At 38.1% G+C, this 18,431-nt stretch overlaps 2 protein-coding genes and 1 long non-coding RNA gene across 3 annotated transcripts in view; 2 read left to right on the top strand and 1 right to left on the bottom strand.

Moving 5' to 3' along the window:
- LOC119066469 overlaps nt 1-18,431 on the top strand; it is a 226,056-nt gene that overhangs the window by 104,843 nt on the left and 102,782 nt on the right. The window contains 1 exon segment of the mRNA XM_037168975.1: nt 1,980-2,771. Within this exon segment, the coding sequence (XP_037024870.1) occupies nt 1,980-2,771 (792 nt within the window).
- Nucleotides 1-18,431, bottom strand: part of LOC119066483 — a 274,825-nt gene that overhangs the window by 41,223 nt on the left and 215,171 nt on the right. The window lies entirely within an intron of this gene.
- On the top strand, nt 12,965-16,671 carry LOC119066470. The gene has a single exon (XM_037168976.1). The coding sequence runs from the start codon at nt 13,050-13,052 to the stop codon at nt 16,539-16,541; it is 3,492 nt and encodes a 1,163-aa protein (XP_037024871.1). The 5' UTR covers nt 12,965-13,049; the 3' UTR covers nt 16,542-16,671.

Raw genomic sequence — 18,431 nt, forward strand, 5'->3', positions numbered from 1 at the left:
TTATCTATGAATTTTGTTATACTTTAGGAGGAGGCCAAGAAAAATCGAGACTTATCATTCTTACATGCTAGAGGTCGTCGTAAAAAAAAGAAAGGTTGTCAATGATTTTCGGCGCAAATAACGTTGTTCCTAGCCTATGCTGAAACGCTTCTTTAGTGAATTTAGTGAAACCTCTGCAGAATCAAAACTATGCAGAAAATTATCGTTCGTTCCACACGAAGTACGTATTACGACTGAGAGTCAAAAAGGACTGAGTGAGACTAGGACAACATTTTCTTGAATTTTCCCTTTTTTTCAATTTTCTCGGAAAATATATTTGCAAAAATTTGCAAAAATTATGGAAAATGTAGGAAAATTAAGGAAATTATTTTCAAAAAAAAAATCCTGGTTACAACTCCTTTGCCAGAGAGGTAAAGTGATCACTATGGATAGCAGAAGACCACTTAAAAAACACTTTTTTTAAATATCGATGTCGTTCGAACAACACATATATAAATTCACATAATTATTTTCCATTCCACATTATTGAATAATACACCAAATAGATGCTGTAAATATTACAAAATGTTTTCTGCAAATACACCAAGACTGAATTGCGAAATGGTCAAAATCACACCCACAAATATATCTTACCATTATTGTTGCAATTAGAATATTTCGTTTTATAAATACACACCACTGTTGATGTTCTTAAAAGACTTGTCTATTTAAAGGACCGCATTTAATTATGATATGGCATTTATGATTTTTTTTTGTTTTTAAATATTTTGCACAATTTATTTTTATGAAAATTTGATATGGTTTTAAACAGGAAGTATAAATAAGTTTTACTCGTGAAGTGTCGCTATCGCGGTTTCCCAATCTGTGCCTCTATTCTTCTATTATACATCTCAATAATATTCTTTATGTTTCTTTCTTTCAAACAAAATTTTTCTCAATTTTTTTAAAATTTCAAATGGAATAGTAGCTCTTATTATCCCATTTTCTGCCGATCAATCAATTGTTCTATTTTCCTGTTATGTTTTTCTAAGCGCAATTTATCAATCAAACAAAATGAATGACAAAAAAAAGAAAATCGTGCACCATCCACCCATGAAAATCGTTTTGTTTGTTTCGCTCATTTAATTTTAATTTTCGCCAATTTATTTTCATTTACTTTCTGTTTATGAATTCATCAACACAAAAGCAAATTATAAAATTTTTGATGTTTTTAATTTTTTGTTAAATCGAAATTTGTTTGCACAAACATTGAGACTATTTCCGAAGAGAAAAGAGAAATGTGAATCCAAACACATGGACCGGAAAAGTCATAGATTGGGAACTGTGGACGGGACAATTCTCACATAGATTATGCATGCACGCGTACGGGTCTCATGCTATGTACAAAAGACAAATTTTTTATGTTGTTGTCTGGGCTACCTTATCTTTTGACATTTTCATGAGTTTTTTTTATTTAAATTTTTCTAGATTAAGTTGTACATACTTTCTATGTTCTATAATTTTTTGGACTTTTGTTATCCTAAAAAAAATTTCCTTTCATTTGAAAATATGACAGTGTCGACATCTTTTTGAGTCAAGAAATTCACAGTCCATATTTTTATCAATTTTATTTTTGTGTCTCTTTCGTTTATGGAAAAAATATGAATCTTTAAGCTTTAAAAAATTCAATTTTATCTGTGTTCTCTCCGGGCAGAGCGCATGTGTTGGATGTACTTAAATTCATTTATTCAAAATTGTTGTGAGAAAATCTCCCTTCACAGTTCTTTATTTTAATACTTTTTCTTTTGTCCACACCTCCCCTTCTTCCATTAATAAGAAATTTAATTTGCAAAAAAATAAATTTTTTTAACAAAAAATCAAAAACACAAAACATTTCACACATTAGGATAAGAGAGAATTTTTTTTTATTATCAAACAAAAAACCTCGTCATTTCATCACAAAATCAAATCACAAAACCCACTTATATTCGGACATTTAGACAAGGAGTGCTCCAGCGATATTGATTGTGCCGGCGAAAAAGCATGTTTGAATGGATTCTGTTCGGATCCATGTTCGATTCGAGGCGCATGCGGTGAAAATGCATTATGCCAAACGGTCTTACACCGACCGCGATGCTCTTGTCCCAATTGCTATGTCGGACGACCGGATATCGAATGCAAAGCAGATCCCGTTTGTGAAGGCTTAACAACAGAGACACCCCGTCCTGCCGATACAATGCTATGCGCTAGTGACACTGATTGTCCCGATTGGTTGCGCTGTGATCGATATGGCCAATGTTCCGATCCGTGCGATGATGTTACATGCGTTGATAACAAGAAATGCGAACCACGAAAACACCGACCGGTGTGCGTGTGTAAATTTGGATTCGTTGTGAACGAGAATGGTGAATTGATATGCGCACCTGACAAACGCGAATGTTCGCGTGACGATGAATGTGCCTCGAATATGGCATGCATCGAAATGAGATGCAAGAATCCATGCATCGTAACGGCTAATCGACAACCGCCTTGTCCGACTGATAAATCATGTCTAGTCCAAGATCACAAGCCAGTCTGCATATGCATGAAGGACTGCAGCCCATCGATATCTATATGCTTGCGTGACAGTGGATGTCCTGCGGGTTTAGCTTGTCGAAACTTTCAATGCATTAATCCATGCGACTTTGCTTCATGTGCTGCTAATTCACCTTGCTTTGTGGAAGACCATAAACCCATATGCAAATTCTGTCCACAGGGATTCATTGCTGATGCACGAAATGGATGTCAAAAAGGTAAAGAAATTTAATGAACAAAAATTCGGCGACTAGCGCACATACGAAGTTTTTGTTTAATTAGACAAACAAACCAAATACTCTTCTTTAAGCCTGATCCAACGAAACGAAATATTTTGCTAAACACACAACACACCAATTCTATCAAATAAATTTACAAATTTAAGCGAAATGCCCATTAAAAAAATTTACTACACAAACCTCCTCCTTACCCCTCGCCCCACCAAAAAAAAGAACTATGAATCTCTTTTTCCAAACTGTCTCTCTGTATACACCTATTTATTAAGTTTATTTTCATATTCAATTTAGTCCCATAATTGTGCAATTTCTCTTCTTACACGTACGTTCTAATTTATTAAAGTGATTTACTTTTGTAATATAAATCTGCATTGCATATTGCATTTTTTAATGAATTTTTACCTAAAATTTAAATGAAATTTTTCTCTTTCAATGACAAAACAATTTAAAAAAAAATTAAACATTCACACACGCTCATGCTCACTATTTTCAAGAAAAAAAAAAAATGAAAAATAAAACTCACTCTATTGCTATATTTTTACTAAAGAATCTAATCTTACTTACCAAAATTACACCTAGCCTTACAACTTAACTCCTATAATCTAACTTAACTTTAACTTTAACTATACAGACCGCTACTTTACACTTTTATACAATATTAAACATGGCAAAAGTTTTAATTACAGAACATTTTCGATTGAAATTTTTTACATTTCGCTCGTTTCTTCCATTTCTTTTTTAGCAAGATCTCCGATTTTTTGTAACTTATGTTCGTAAACAATTTAGTTTACATTTTTGTTGTAAATAGTAAGCTTTCACAGAATCTAATAGAAACTTTTAGTGTTGTCTCCAAAGAAAAACACTCGAGACGAATCGGAAAAAAATTGAGTGAAAAACTTTTTACAGAATCATAATGTTCCTTTTTATTATCATTTGAATTCTTTTTGGCATAATTTTGGATCGATCGACTGTTCGTCTCGGTGTAGCAAATTCTTTGTAAAGTCTGAAGTGTTTTTAGTGCATTCTTAGAGCAAAATGTTTTTATTTTCCTTCTTTTGTAAATAGTTTGTCTGCAAAAATCAAAAAATTTGTAAATATTCTAAAAGCGAAAACTTTATGTATATACTAAAATTATGAAATTCACAGCTGACGACAGTAGAACACAAGTTCAAAACATATGTTCTAAGCATACCGATTGCGGTGACACCAACCAGTGTCTGATGGGTCTATGTATAGATCCATGTACGAATGGTTGTGGCGAATCGGCGTTATGTACCATCGTAAAACGTCGACCAATTTGTTATTGTCCTGAAGGTTTAACTGGTGATGCTACCCGAAAATGTGTACCCATTGTTTCCACAATTCCATCCATCCTAACACCGAATAACACGGACACAGATTTTGATTCATTTAAAAATTTCTCTAGAAACTTAAATAATCATCCTGATTCAGATTTTGATATAAGTACTACAGAATCGCGAATCGAGAGAAAAAACAAAACAGACTATGACAATAGACCGACTGACTTCACCAGTACAAACATATATGAATATATCACTAAACCTACGAAAATAGCCGATGATAAAATTCAATTTCCTACAAACGTAGACTTCGGAACAACCGAAGGCTATAATATTGATGTTCGATTTGATAACTCTACTGAAAACGATCATGATAGTGAGACGACGACATTTTCGTCTGATACCACTGATGGTAGAGATTCAACTACTGTTAGATCCTATCCTGAAAGTACCTCAGAAAGTGAAACTGATGGAACCAATCCAAACACAGACGTTCCTTCCACAACTAAATATTACAGTGACACTACGAAAATTCCAAATTTCACAAGAGAATCTGAAACAGAATCCGTTAGATCTTCAAGTATTCCGTCTAGCTTCTCCAGAACTGGTGATGGTGAGACGACGACATATTCGTCTGATACTACGGATGGTAGAGATTCAACTACTGGTAGATTCTCTCCTGAAAGTACTTCAGAAAGTGAAACTTATGGAACCAATCCAAGCACAGATGTTCCTTCCACAACTAAATATTACAGTGACACTACGAAAATTCCGAATTTCACAACAGAATCTGAAACAGGAACCGTTAGCTCTTCAAGTATTGCGTCTAGCTTCTCCAGAACTGGTGATAGTGAGACGACGACATATTCGTCTGATACTACGGATGGTACAGATTATACTACTGTTAGATTCTCTCCTGAAAGTACTTCAGAAAGTGAAACGTATGGAACCAATCCAAGCACAGATGTTCCTTCCACAACTAAATATTACAGCGACACTACGAAAATTCCGAATTTCACAACAGAATCTGAAACAGAAACCGTTAGATCTTCAAGTATTCCGTCTAGCTTCTCCAGAACTGGTGATGATGAGACGACGACATATTCGTCTGCTACAACTGATGGTAGAAATTCAACTACTGGTAGATTCTCTCCTGAAAGTACTTCAGAAAGTGAAACTTATGGAACCAATCCAAGCACAGATGTTCCTTCCACAACTAAATATTACAGTGACACTACGAAAATTCCGAATTTCACAACAGAATCTGAAACAGAAACCGTTAGATCTTCAAGTATTCCGTCTAGCTTCTCCAGAACTGGTGATGATGAGACGACGACATATTCGTCTGCAACAACTGATGGTAGAGATTCAACTACTGGTAGATTCTCTCCTGAAAGTACTTCAGAAAGTGAAACGTATGGAACCAATCCAAGCACAGATGTTCCTTCCACAACTAAATATTACAGTGACACTACGAAAATTCCGAATTTCACAACAGAATCTGAAACAGAAACCGTTAGATCTTCAAGTATTCCGTCTAGCTTCTCCAGAACTGGTGATGATGAGACGACGACATATTCGTCTGATACCACTGATGGTAGAGATTCAACTACTGTTAGATCCTATCCTGAAAGTACCTCAGAAAGTGAAACTGATGGAACCAATCCAAACACAGACCTTCCTTCCACAACTAAATATTACAGTGACACTACGAAAATTCCAAATTTCACAAGAGAATCTGAAACAGAATCCGTTAGATCTTCAAGTATTCCGTCTAGCTTCTCCAGAACTGGTGATGGTGAGACGACGACATATTCGTCTGATACTACGGATGGTAGAGATTCAACTACTGGTAGATTCTCTCCTGAAAGTACTTCAGAAAGTAAAACTTATGGAACCAATCCAAGCACAGATGTTCCTTCCACAACTAAATATTACAGTGACACTACGAAAATTCCGAATTTCACAACAGAATCTGAAACAGGAACCGTTAGCTCTTCAAGTATTCCGTCTAGCTTCTCCAGAACTGGTGATAGTGAGACGACGACATATTCGTCTGATACTACGGATGGTAGAGATTATACTACTGTTAGATTCTCTCCTGAAAGTACTTCAGAAAGTGAAACGTATGGAACCAATCCAAGCACAGATGTTCCTTCCACAACTAAATATTACAGCGACACTACCAAAATTCCGAATTTCACAACAGAATCTGAAACAGAAACCGTTAGATCTTCAAGTATTCCGTCTAGCTTCTCCAGAACTGGTGATGATGAGACGACGACATATTCGTCTGCTACAACTGATGGTAGAGATTCAACTACTGGTAGATTCTCTCCTGAAAGTACTTCAGAAAGTGAAACTTATGGAACCAATCCAAGCTCAGATGTTCCTTCCACAACTAAATATTACAGTGACACTACGAAAATTCCGAATTTCACAACAGAATCTGAAACAGAAACCGTTAGATCTTCAAGTATTCCGTCTAGCTTCTCCAGAACTGGTGATGATGAGACGACGACATATTCGTCTGCAACAACTGATGGTAGAGATTCAACTACTGGTAGATTCTCTCCTGAAAGTACTTCAGAAAGTGAAACGTATGGAACCAATCCAAGCACAGATGTTCCTTCCACAACTAAATATTACAGTGACACTACGAAAATTCCGAATTTCACAACAGAATCTGAAACAGAAACCGTTAGATCTTCAAGCATTCCGTCTAGCTTCTCCAGAACTGGTGATGATGAGACGACGACATATTCGTCTGCAACAACTGATGGTAGAGATTCAACTACTGGTAGATTCTCTCCTGAAAGTACTTCAGAAAGTGAAACGTATGGAACCAATCCAAGCACAGATGTTCCTTCCACAACTAAATATTACAGTGACACTACGAAAATTCCGAATTTCACAACAGAATCTGAAACAGAAACCGTTAGATCTTCAAGTATTCCGTCTAGCTTCTCCAGAACTGGTGATGGTGAGACGACGACATATTCGTCTGATACTACGGATGGTAGAGATAATACTACTGTTAGATTCTCTCCTGAAAGTACTTCAGAAAGTGAAACTTATGGAACCAATCCAAGCACAGATGTTCCTTCCACAACTAAATATTACAGTGACACTACGAAAATTCCGAATTTCACAACAGAATCTGAAACAGAATCCGTTAGATCTTCAAGTATTCCGTCTAGCTTCTCCAGAACTGGTGATGGTGAGACGTCGACATATTCGTCTGATACTACGGATGGTAGAGATTATACTACTGTTAGATTCTCTCCTGAAAGTACTTCAGAAAGTGAAACTTATGGAACCAATCCAAGCACCGATGTTCCTTCCACAACTAAATATTACAGTGACACTACGAAAATTCCGAATTTCACAACAGAATCTGAAACAGAAACCGTTAGATCTTCAAGTATTCCGTCTAGCTTCTCCAGAACTGGTGATGGTGAGACGACGACTTATTCGTCTGATACCACCGATGGTAGAGATTCAACTACTGTTAGATTCTCTACTGAAAGTACCTCAGAAAGTGAAACTTATGGAACCAATCCAAGCACAGATGTTCCTTCCACAACTAAATATTACAGTGACACTACGAAAATTCCGAATTTCACAACAGAATCTGAAACAGAAACCGTTAGATCTGCAAGTATTCCGTCTAGCTTCTCCAGAACTGGTGATGATGAGACGACGACATATTCGTCTGCTACAACTGATGGTAGAGATTCAACTACTGGTAGATTCTATCCTGAAAGTACTTCAGAAAGTGAAACGTATGGAACCAATCCAAGCACAGATGTTCCTTCCACAACTAAATATTACAGTGACACTACGAAAATTACGAATTTCACAACAGAATCTGAAACAGAAACCGTTAGATCTTCAAGTATTCCGCCTAGCTTCTCCAGAACTGGTGATGATGAGACGACGACATATTCGTCTGCTACAACTGATGGTAGAGATTCAACTACTGGTAGATTATCTCCTGAAACTACTTCAGAAAGTGAAACTTATGGAACCAATCCAAGCACAGATGTTCCTTCCACAACTAAATATTACAGTGACACTACGAAAATTCCAAATTTCACAACAGAAACCGTTAGATCTTCAAGTATTCCGTCTAGCTTCTCCAGAACTGGTGATGATGAGACGACGACATATTCGTCTGCTACAACTGATGGTAGAGATTCAACTACTGGTAGATTCTCTCCTGAAAGTACTTCAGAAAGTGAAACTTATGGAACCAATCCAAGCACAGATGTTCCTTCCACAACTAAATATTACAGTGACACTACGAAAATTCCGAATTTCACAACAGAATCTGAAACAGAAACCGTTAGATCTGCAAGTATTCCGTCTAGCTTCTCCAGAACTGGTGATGATGAGACGACGACATATTCGTCTGCTACAACTGATGGTAGAGATTCAACTACTGGTAGATTCTATCCTGAAAGTACTTCAGAAAGTGAAACGTATGGAACCAATCCAAGCACAGATGTTCCTTCCACAACTAAATATTACAGTGACACTACGAAAATTCCGAATTTCACAACAGAATCTGAAACAGAAACCGTTAGATCTTCAAGTATTCCGTCTAGCTTCTCCAGAACTGGTGATGGTGAGACGACGACATATTCGTCTGCTACAACTGATGGTAGAGATTCAACTACTGGTAGATTCTCTCCTGAAAGTACTTCAGAAAGTGAAACTTATGGAACCAATCCAAGCTCAGATGTTCCTTCCACAACTAAATATTACAGCGACACTACGAAAATTCCGAATTTCACAACAGAATCTGAAACAGAAACCGTTAGATCTTCAAGTATTCCGTCTAGCTTCTCCAGAACTGGTGATGATGAGACGACGACATATTCGTCTGCTACAACTGATGGTAGAGATTCAACTACTGGTAGATTCTCTCCTGAAAGTACTTCAGAAAGTGAAACTTATGGAACCAATCCAAGCACAGATGTTCCTTCTACAACTAAATATTACAGTGACACTACGAAAATTACGAATTTCACAACAGAATCTGAAACAGAAACCGTTAGATCTTCAAGTATTCCGTCTAGCTTCTCCAGAACTGGTGATGATGAGACGACGACATATTCGTCTGCTACAACTGATGGTAGAGATTCAACTACTGGTAGATTCTATCCTGAAAGTACTTCAGAAAGTGAAACGTATGGAACCAATCCAAGCTCAGATGTTCCTTCCACAACTAAATATTACAGTGACACTACGAAAATTCCGAATTTCACAACAGAATCTGAAACAGAAACCGTTAGATCTTCAAGTATTCCGTCTAGCTTCTCCAGAACTGGTGATAGTGAGACGACGACATACTCGTCTGCTACAACTGATGGTAGAGATTCAACTACTGGTAGATTCTATCCTGAAAGTACTTCAGAAAGTGAAACTTATGGAACCAATCCAAGCACAGATGTTCCTTCCACAACTAAATATTACAGTGACACTACAAAAATTCCGAATTTCACAACAGAATCTGAAACAGAAACCGTTAGATCTTCAAGTATTCCGTCTAGCTTCTCCAGAACTGGTGATAGTGAGACGACGACATATTCGTCTGCTACAACTGATGGTAGAGATTCAACTACTGGTAGATTCTATCCTGAAAGTACTTCAGAAAGTGAAACTTATGGAACCAATCCAAGCACAGATGTTCCTTCCACAACTAAATATTACAGTGACACTACGAAAATTCCGAATTTCACAACAGAGTCTGAAACAGAATCCGTTAGATCTTCCAGTATTCCCTCTAGCCTCTCCAGAAGAACTGGTGATGATGAGACGACGACTTATTCGTCTGATACCACTAATGGTAGAGATTCAACTACTGTTAGATTCTCTACTGAAAGTACTTCGGAAAGAGAAACTTATGGAACTAATCGAAGCACAGACGTTCCTCATACAACTAGAAGAACTGGTGATGGTGAGACGACGACTTATTCGTCTCATACCACTGATGGTAGAGATTCAACTAATGTTAGATTCTCTACTGAAAGTACTTCAGAAAGTGAAACTTATGGAACCAATCCAAGCACAGACGTTCCTTCCACAACTAAATATTACAGTGACACTACGAAAATTCCGAATTTCACAACAGAATCTGAAACAGAAACTGTTAGATCTTCAAGTATTCCGTCTAGCTTCTCCAGAACTGGTGATAGTGAGACGACGACATATTCGTCTGCTACAACTGATGGTAGAGATTCAACTACTGGTAGATTCTCTCCTGAAAGTACTTCAGAAAGTGAAACTTATGGAACCAATCCAAGCACAGATGTTCCTTCCACAACTAAATATTACAGTGACACTACGAAAATTCCGAATTTCACAACAGAATCTGAAACAGAATCCGTTAGATCTTCCAGTATTCCCTCTAGCCTCTCCATAAGAACTGGTGATGATGAGACGACGACTTATTCGTCTGATACCACTGATGGTAGAGATTCAACTACTGTTAGATTCTCTACTGAAAGTACTTCGGAAAGAGAAACTTATGGCACCAATCGAAGCACAGACGTTCCTCATACAACTAGAAGAACTGGTGATGGTGAGACGACGACTTATTCGTCTGATACCACTGATGGTAGAGATTCAACTACTATTAGATTCTCTACTGAAAGTACCTCGGAAAGTGAAACTTATGGAACCAATCCAAGCTCAGATGTTCCTTCCACAACTAAATATTACAGTGACACTACGAAAATTCCGAATTTCACAACAGAATCTGAAACAGAAGCCGTTAGATCTTCAAGTATTCCGTCTAGCTTCTCCAGAACTGGTGATGGTGAGACGACGACATATTCGTCTGCTACAACTGATGGTAGAGATTCAACTACTGGTAGATTCTCTCCTGAAAGTACTTCAGAAAGTGAAACTTATGGAACCAATCCAAGCTCAGATGTTCCTTCCACAACTAAATATTACAGCGACACTACGAAAATTCCGAATTTCACAACAGAATCTGAAACAGAAACCGTTAGATCTTCAAGTATTCCGTCTAGCTTCTCCAGAACTGGTGATGATGAGACGACGACATATTCGTCTGCTACAACTGATGGTAGAGATTCAACAACTGGTAGATTCTCTCCTGAAAGTACTTCAGAAAGTGAAACTTATGGAACCAATCCAAGCACAGATGTTCCTTCTACAACTAAATATTACAGTGACAAAATTACGAATTTCACAACAGAATCTGAAACAGAAACCGTTAGATCTTCAAGTATTCCGTCTAGCTTCTCCAGAACTGGTGATGATGAGACGACGACATATTCGTCTGCTACAACTGATGGTAGAGATTCAACTACTGGTAGATTCTCTCCTGAAAGTACTTCAGAAAGTGAAACTTATGGAACCAATCCAAGCACAGATGTTCCTTCCACAACTAAATATTACAGTGACACTACGAAAATTCCGAATTTCACAACAGAATCTGAAACAGAATCCGTTAGATCTTCCAGTATTCCCTCTAGCCTCTCCAGAAGAACTGGTGATGATGAGACGACGACTTATTCGTCTGATACCACTGATGGTAGAGATTCAACTACTGTTAGATTCTCTACTGAAAGTACTTCGGAAAGAGAAACTTATGGAACCAATCGAAGCACAGACGTTCCTCATACAACTAGAAGAACTGGCGATGGTGAGACGACGACTTATTCGTCTGATACCACTGATGGTAGAGATTCAACTACTATTAGATTCTCTACTGAAAGTACCTCGGAAAGTGAAACTTATGGAACCAATCCAAGCTCAGATGTTCCTTCCACAACTAAATATTACAGTGACACTACGAAAATTCCGAATTTCACAACAGAATCTGAAACAGAAACCGTTAGATCTTCAAGTATTCCGTCTAGCTTCTCCAGAACTGGTGATGGTGAGACGACGACATATTCGTCTGCTACAACTGATGGTAGAGATTCAACTACTGGTAGATTCTCTCCTGAAAGTACTTCAGAAAGTGAAACTTATGGAACCAATCCAAGCTCAGATGTTCCTTCCACAACTAAATATTACAGCGACACTACGAAAATTCCGAATTTCACAACAGAATCTGAAACAGAAACCGTTAGATCTTCAAGTATTCCGTCTAGCTTCTCCAGAACTGGTGATGGTGAGACGACGACATATTCGTCTGCTACAACTGATGGTAGAGATTCAACTACTGGTAGATTCTCTCCTGAAAGTACTTCAGAAAGTGAAACTTATGGAACCAATCCAAGCTCAGATGTTCCTTCCACAACTAAATATTACAGTGACACTACGAAAATTACGAATTTCACAACAGAATCTGAAACAGAAACCGTTAGATCTTCAAGTATTCCGTCTAGCTTCTCCAGAACTGGTGATGGTGAGACGACGACATATTCGTCTGCTACAACTGATGGTAGAGATTCAACAACTGGTAGATTCTCTCCTGAAAGTACTTCAGAAAGTGAAACTTATGGAACCAATCCAAGCTCAGATGTTCCTTCCACAACTAAATATTACAGTGACACTACGAAAATTACGAATTTCACAACAGAATCTGAAACAGAAACCGTTAGATCTTCAAGTATTCCGTCTAGCTTCTCCAGAACTGGTGATGGTGAGACGACGACATATTCGTCTGCTACAACTGATGGTAGAGATTCAACTACTGGTAGATTCTCTCCTGAAAGTACTTCTGAAAGTGAAACTTATGGAACCAATCCAAGCTCAGATGTTCCTTCCACAACTAAATATTACAGTGACACTACGAAAATTCCGAATTTCACAACAGAATCTGAAACAGAAACCGTTAGATCTTCAAGTATTCCGTCTAGCTTCTCCAGAACTGGTGATGATGAGACGACGACATATTCGTCTGCTACAACTGATGGTAGAGATTCAATAACTGGTAGATTCTCTCCTGAAAGTACTTCAGAAAGTGAAACTTATGGAACCAATCCAAGCACAGATGTTCCTTCTACAACTAAGTATTACAGTGACACTACGAAAATTACGAATTTCACAACAGAATCTGAAACAGAAACCGTTAGATCTTCAAGTATTCCGTCTAGCTTCTCCAGAACTGGTGATGATGAGACGACGACATATTCGTCTGCTACAACTGATGGTAGAGATTCAACTACTGGTAGATTCTATCCTGAAAGTACTTCAGAAAGTGAAACTTATGGAAGCAATCCAAGCACAGACGTTCCTTCCACAACTAAACATTACAGTGACACTACGAAAATTCCGAATTTCACAACAGAATCTGAAACAGAAACTGTTAGATCTTCAAGTATTCCGTCTAGCTTCTCCAGAACTGGTGATGATGAGACGACGACATATTCGTCTGCTACAACTGATGGTAGAGATTCAACTACTGGTAGATTCTCTCCTGAAAGTACTTCAGAAAGTGAAACTAATGGAACCAATCCAAGCACAGATGTTCCTTCCACAACTAAATATTACAGTGACATTACGAAAATTCCGAATTTCACAACAGAATCTGAAACAGAATCCGTTAGATCTTCCAGTATTCCCTCTAGCCTCTCCAGAAGAACTGGTGATGATGAGACGACGACTTATTCGTCTGATACCACTGATGGTAGAGATTCAACTACTGTTAGATTCTCTACTGAAAGTACTTCGGAAAGAGAAACTTATGGAACCAATCGAAGCACAGACGTTCCTCATACAACTAGAAGAACTGGTGATGGTGAGACGACGACTTATTCGTCTGATACCACTGATGGTAGAGATTCAACTACTATTAGATTCTCTACTGAAAGTACCTCGGAAAGTGAAACTTATGGAACCAATCCAAGCTCAGATGTTCCTTCCACAACTAAATATTACAGTGACACTACGAAAATTCCGAATTTCACAACAGAATCTGAAACAGAAACCGTTAGATCTTCAAGTATTCCGTCTAGCTTCTCCAGAACTGGTGATGGTGAGACGACGACATATTCGTCTGCTACAACTGATGGTAGAGATTCAACTACTGGTAGATTCTCTCCTGAAAGTACTTCAGAAAGTGAAACTTATGGAACCAATCCAAGCTCAGATGTTCCTTCCACAACTAAATATTACAGTGACACTACGAAAATTCCGAATTTCACAACAGAATCTGAAACAGAAACCGTTAGATCTTCAAGTATTCCGTCTAGCTTCTCCAGAACTGGTGATGATGAGACGACGACATATTCGTCTGCTACAACTGATGGTAGAGATTCAACTACTGGTAGATTCTATCCTGAAAGTACTGCAGAAAGTGAAACGTATGGAACCAATCCAAGCACAGATGTTCCATCCACAACTAAATATTACAGTGACACTACGAAAATTACGAATTTCACAACAGAATCTGAAACAGAAACCGTTAGATCTTCAAGTATTACGTCTAGCTTCTCCAGAACTGGTGATGATGATACGACGACATATTCGTCTGCTACAACTGATAGTAGAGATTCAACTACTGGTAGATTCTATCCTGAAAGTACTTCAGAAAGTGAAACGTATGGAACCAATCCAAGCGCAGATGTTCCTTCCACAACTAAATATTACAGTGACACTACGAAAATTCCGAATGTCACAACAGAATCTGAAACAGAAACCGTTAGATCTTCAAGTATTCCGTCTAGCTTCTCCAGAACTGGTGATAGTGAGACGACGACATATTCGTCTGCTACAACTGATGGTAGAGATTATACTACTGTTAGATTCTCTCCTGAAAGTACTTCAGAAAGTGAAACTTATGGAACCAATCCAAGCACAGATGTTCCTTCCACAACTAAATATTACAGTGACACTACGAAAATTCCGAATTTCACAACAGAATCTGAAACAGAAACCGTTAGATCTTCAAGTATTCCGTCTAGCTTCTCCAGAACTGGTGATGATGAGACGACGACATATTCGTCTGCTACAACTGATGGTAGAGATTCAACTACTGGTAGATTCTATCCTGAAAGTACTTCAGAAAGTGAAACGTATGGAACCAATCCAAGCACAGATGTTCCTTCCACAACTAAATATTACAGTGACACTACGAAAATTCCGAATTTCACAACAGAATCTGAAACAGAAACCGTTAGATCTTCAAGTATTCCGTCTAGCTTCTCCAGAACTGGTGATGATGAGACGACGACATATTCGTCTGCTACAACTGATGGTAGAGATTCAACTACTGGTAGATTCTATCCTGAAAGTACTTCAGAAAGTGAAACGTATGGAACCAATCCAAGCACAGATGTTCCTTCCACAACTAAATATTACAGTGACACTACGAAAATTCCGAATTTCACCACAGAATCTGAAACAGAATCCGTTAGATCTTCAAGTATTCCGTCTACCGTCTCCAGAAGAACTGGTGATGGTGAAACGACGACATATTCGTCTCATACCACTGACGGTAGAGATTCAATTATTGTTAGATTCTATACTGAAAGTACCTCAGAAAGTGAAACTTATGGAACCAATCCAAGCACAGATGTTCCTTCCACAACTAAATATTACAGTGACACTACGAAAATTCCGAATTTCACTACAGAATCTGAAACAGAATCCGTTAAATCTTCAAGTATTCCGTCTACCGTCTTCAGAAGAACTGGTGATGGTGAAACGACGACATATTCGTCTGATATCACTGATGGTAGAGATTCAACTACTGGTAGATTCTCTCCTGAAAGTACCTCAGAAAGTGAAACTTATGGAACCAATCAAAACACAGACGTTCCTTCCACAACTAAATATTACAGTGACACTACGAAAATTCCAAATTTCACCACAGAATCTGAAACAGAATCCGTTAAATCTTCAAGTATTCCGTCTACCCGCTACAGAAGTACTGGTGATGGTGAGACGACGACTTATTCGTCTGATACCACTGATGGTAGAGATTCAACTACTGTTAGATTCTCTACTGAAAGTACTTCGGAAAGAGAAACTTATGGAACCAATCGAAGCACAGACGTTCCTCATACAACTAGAAGAACTGGTGATGGTGAGACGACGACATATTCGTCTGATACCACTGATGGTAGAGATTCAACTACTGGTATATTCTCTCCTGAAAGTACTTCAGAAAGTGAAACTTATGGAACCAATCCAAGCACAGACGTTCCTTCCACAACTAAATATTACAGTGACACTACGAAAATTCCAAATTTCACAACAGAATCTGAAACAGCATCCGTTAGATCTTCAAGTATTCCGTCTACCCACTCCAGAAGAACTGGTGACGGTGAGACGACGACTTATTCGTCTGATACCACTGATGGTAGAGATTCAACTACTGGTATATTCTCTCCTGAAAGTACTTCAGAAAGTGAAACTTATGGAACCAATCCAAGCACAGACGTTCCTTCCACAACTAAATATTACAGTGACACTACGAAAATTCCAAATTTCACCACAGAATCTGAAACAGAATCTGTAAGATCTTCAAGTATTCCGTCTACCCTCTACATAAGAACTGGTGATGGTGAGACGACGACTTATTCGTCTAATACCACTGATGGTAGAAATTCAACTACTGTTAGATTCTCTACTGAAAGTATCTCGGAAAGTGAAACTTATGGAACCAATCCAAGCACAGATGTTCCTTCCACAAATAAATATTACAGTGACACTACGAAAATTCCGAATTTCACAACAGAATCTGAAACAGAATCCGTTAGATCTTCAAGTATTCCCTCTAGCCTCTACAGAAGAGCTGGTGATGATGAGACGACGACTTATTCGTCTGATACCACTGATGGTAGAGATTCAACTACTGTTAGATTCTCTACTGAAAGTACTTCGGAAAGTGAAACTTATGGAACCAATCCAAGCACAGATGTTCCTTCCACAAATAAATATTACAGTGACACTACGAAAATTCCAAATTTCACCACAGAATCTGAAACAGAATCTGTAAGATCTTCAAGTATTCCGTCTACCCTCTACATAAGAACTGGTGATGGTGAGACGACGACTTATTCGTCTAATACCACTGATGGTAGAAATTCAACTACTGTTAGATTCTCTACTGAAAGTATCTCGGAAAGTGAAACTTATGGAACCAATCCAAGCACAGATGTTCCTTCCACAAATAAATATTACAGTGACACTACGAAAATTCCGAATTTCACAACAGAATCTGAAACAGAATCCGTTAGATCTTCAAGTATTCCCTCTAGCCTCTCCAGAAGAGCTGGTGATGATGAGACGACGACTTATTCGTCTGATACCACTGATGGTAGAGATTCAACTACTGTTAGATTCTCTACTGAAAGTACTTCGGAAAGAGAAACTTATGGAACCAATCGAAGCACAGACGTTCCTCATACAACTAGAAGAACTGGTGATGGTGAGACGACGACTTATTCGTCTGATACCACTGATGGTAGAGATTCAACTACTGTTAGATTCTCTACTGAAAGTATCTCGGAAAGTGAAACTTATGGAACCAATCCAAGCACAGATGTTCCTTCCACAAATAAATATTACAGTGACACTACGAAAATTCCGAATTTCACCACAGAATCTGAAACAGAATCCGTTAAATCTTCAAGTATTCCGGCTAGCCTCTCCAAAAGAACTGGTGATGGTGAGACGACGACATATTCGTCTGATACAACTGATGGTAGAGGTTCAACTACTGTTAGATTCTCTACTGAAAGTATTTCAGAAAGTGAAATTACAACTTTTAGAGATGATGCTTTTACCACAGAAGCTTCGTTCACTCAAGTTGCAAACACATATAATCAAGTCAGAAGTGATTTCGATAGTAGTATGTCTACTGATGTCAATAAATCAACAACACTTCTACCCAGGTCTTCTTCAGAAATTTCATACGATACTGTCGCCTACCCAACATCTACTGAAATTAATTATCTACATTCCGAATCCAATACTGCTATAAAAACTGAAACCACAACTCAAAGGATTCAAGTCACAACTTTCGATGCGTTTATGGACAAGTCAACCATCCAGTCGTCTGATAGAACGACGAAAGAACTTCACGCTAGCAATGTTAGCAATGTCACTGATGAATACTTTAGCACTGTGGTTGAGACATCCACTAAGGATTTCGACGCTAAAATAACACCGTCATCTTATAGTACGACGGATAGGATTACGACTGAAATGGTTTTCAGTACCACTGATGAAATGACTACTTCTGTTTTGGAATTCAAATCAGGGTTGACTACTGATGCGACCGCAACTGATGTTGACTCGTTAGAAACGACCACACTACTCGATTCGAATACTACTGACGTAACAGAAACGTTTACGTTTGTAACATCCTCTCCAGACTCTTCGACGTACCGCAAAACTACATTCT

The sequence above is a fragment of the Bradysia coprophila genome, chromosome IV (genome assembly GCF_014529535.1).
Source record: "Bradysia coprophila strain Holo2 chromosome IV, BU_Bcop_v1, whole genome shotgun sequence".
NCBI lineage: Eukaryota > Metazoa > Arthropoda > Insecta > Diptera > Sciaridae > Bradysia > Bradysia coprophila.

Coding starts and splice junctions, on each gene's coding strand:
- LOC119066470 (XM_037168976.1), top strand. CDS start 13,050: ATGGAACCAATCCAAGCACAGATGTTCCTTCTACAACTAAGTATTACA.